We start from the raw sequence: 2,252 nt of genomic DNA on the forward strand, positions 1-2,252 counted from the left end.
GGCTCATCCTGGAGCAAAGGAGGCTCAGGGGGGACCTTCTGGCTCTGCAAGTCCCTGACAGGAGGGGGGAGCCGGGGGGGGTCGGGCTGTGCTGCCAGGGAACAAGGGACAGGCCAAGGGGAAACGGCCTCAGGCTGGGCCAGGGGAGGGTCAGGTTGGGGCTGAGGAGGAATTTGTTGCTGGAAAGGGTAGTGAGGCCTTGGCAGGGGCTGCCCAGGGAGGAGTCCCCACCCCTGGAGGGATTTCCAAGCCCTGTGGATGTGGCACTTGGGGACATGGTCAGTGGTGGCCTTGGCAGAGCTGGGAAGGGTTGGACTCCACGGCCTTAAAGGTCTTTTCCAACCTAAATGATTCTATAACTGTAAGATTCTAAATCTCAAGGCCTTGCTGAAAAGTGTCCTGCACTCTGGCAACGAGCAGCTGATTTCACAGGTGATTATTTGCTAAGAAACACCTTTAGGAACGACACACCTTGATGTGGTTTTGCAAGGAACTAACTTTAACTGTTTTTATTTCCCTTTAAAGTTTATTGGGAACTGACCCCAGTGCTTTACCCCGTGTAACCCACCTGGGATTGTGTGTTGCAGGGTCCAACTCCAGGGCTTGATGTGGAGCTCCAGCTGCTCAGCAAAAAGGCTCAGCCATGGTAATACAGCTTTGATCCTTCTGAGGAGGGTTGAGACCACTTTTTAAGGAAATGGGAGTTAACATCCAACCATTCCCAGGGCTGCAGGACATAAACTGACCTGCCCAAATTCACTTTGTGTACAATTATGCACCAAATTCTGACTTTCAGCTTTTCCTGCTCTTGGCTGCAGGCTGTAAAACTTTGCACATGTTGTATAAAGCCTTTTTTATTTTGAAAGATCAGCTACAGGCTAAAATTCCAGCCAGGAACCTACAAGTGCTCACAAAATCCAGTAGAGACCCTGCTGGGAGTGCACAAGCAGGGAGTGGGGCTGGCTGCAAAACCTCCTTTGAGCTGTAAAAGGACTTTTTAGAACTGATAGCACGAAAAATACACTTCACACACAGTTAATGCCCAGCTGAGAGCCAGGACTGGGATGTAACAAAACAGCTGTTCTGGGATGTCTTGGGATCATGGAATCCTGGAATGGTTTGGGTTGGAAGGGACCTTAGAGATCATTTAGCTCCAGCCTTCCTGCCATGGGCAGGGACACCTTCCACCAGCCCAGGTTGCTCCAGCCTGGCCTTGGACACTTCCAGGGATCCAGGGGCAGCCACAGCTTCTCTGGGCAACCTGTGCCAGGGTCTCCCCACCCTCCCAGCCAGGAATTCCTTCCCAATATCCCATCCATCCCTGCCCTCTGGCACTGGGAAGCCATTCCCTGTGTCCTGTCCCTCCCTCCCTTGTCCCCAGTCCCTCTCCAGCTCTCCTGGAGCCCCTTTAGGCCCTGCAAGGGGCTCTCAGCTCTCCCTGGAGCCTTCTCCAAGTGAACCTCCCCCAGCTCCCAGGAGGGAGACGATAAAGACCCAAACCTGAGAGGGTTTGTGGTGGTTTTCCCTCTGCAGGCAGACAAAGCCAAGCCCAAGGGTGGCAAAGGGAAGTCCAAGAAGAAGGAGAAGGCGGTGGTGAAGGAGGTGGACGTGCTGGGCCCCGCCGCCATGCTCAACGCCTACTACATCTCCCACAACGCCGCTGCCTTCCTCGAGTTCCGGGGCTACCCCTGGCCTGGCTCTCCCAAAAAGAAGGGGAAGAAGAAGTGAGAGCCAAGCTCCCAGGTGATTAAACTCGTCCTGACCTCTGCAGTGTTGGCTCAGGGGTTTCCCTTGGTCGCCGCTGTGTCCGTACAAAGGTGCTTTTCTTGCAGCTCGAGCTCGGGGTGACAAAGGCAGGGGACACTGGGCCATTGTCCCTTCAGCTGTGGCCCGTCACAGGGTCTGTGTGCATGGAAAGGTTGAGCCTGGGCAGGGCTTGAGCTGGGGTTTGCTTTACTCCCACTGCTGCCATTCCCTGCGGATGGGATGTGCTTCCCAGTACCTGCAGCTGTCTGACCCTGAGCTGGGAAAGTGGAATTCAGGGCAGGATTGACAGTGTTAAGGGTGACTGTGGAACATCAGCTGAGCTGGAGAGTCCTGTGAGGAGCAGCTGAGGGAGCTGGGAAGGGTCTGGAGCAGCAGGAGTGGCTGAGGGAGCTGGGGAGGCTCATCCTGGAGCAAAGGAGGCTCAGGGGGGACCTTCTGGCTCTGCAAGTCCCTGACAGGAGGGGGGAGCCGGGGGGGGTCGGGCT

The 2,252-nt window shown here is 55.6% G+C and overlaps 1 protein-coding gene across 1 annotated transcript; it reads left to right on the plus strand.

The window, feature by feature from the left end:
- The first annotated feature begins 513 nt into the window (after window positions 1-513).
- On the plus strand, window positions 514-1,794 carry SMKR1 (small lysine rich protein 1). Its single transcript, XM_027633321.1, has 2 exons — window positions 514-646; window positions 1,534-1,794. The coding sequence occupies exons 1-2, from the start codon at window positions 644-646 to the stop codon at window positions 1,726-1,728; spliced, it is 198 nt and encodes a 65-aa protein (XP_027489122.1). The 5' UTR covers window positions 514-643; the 3' UTR covers window positions 1,729-1,794.
- Window positions 1,795-2,252: the final 458 nt, after the last annotated feature.

Source organism: Corapipo altera, unplaced genomic scaffold (assembly GCF_003945725.1).
Source record: "Corapipo altera isolate COAL_440 unplaced genomic scaffold, ASM394572v1 60069, whole genome shotgun sequence".
Classification (NCBI taxonomy): domain Eukaryota; kingdom Metazoa; phylum Chordata; class Aves; order Passeriformes; family Pipridae; genus Corapipo; species Corapipo altera.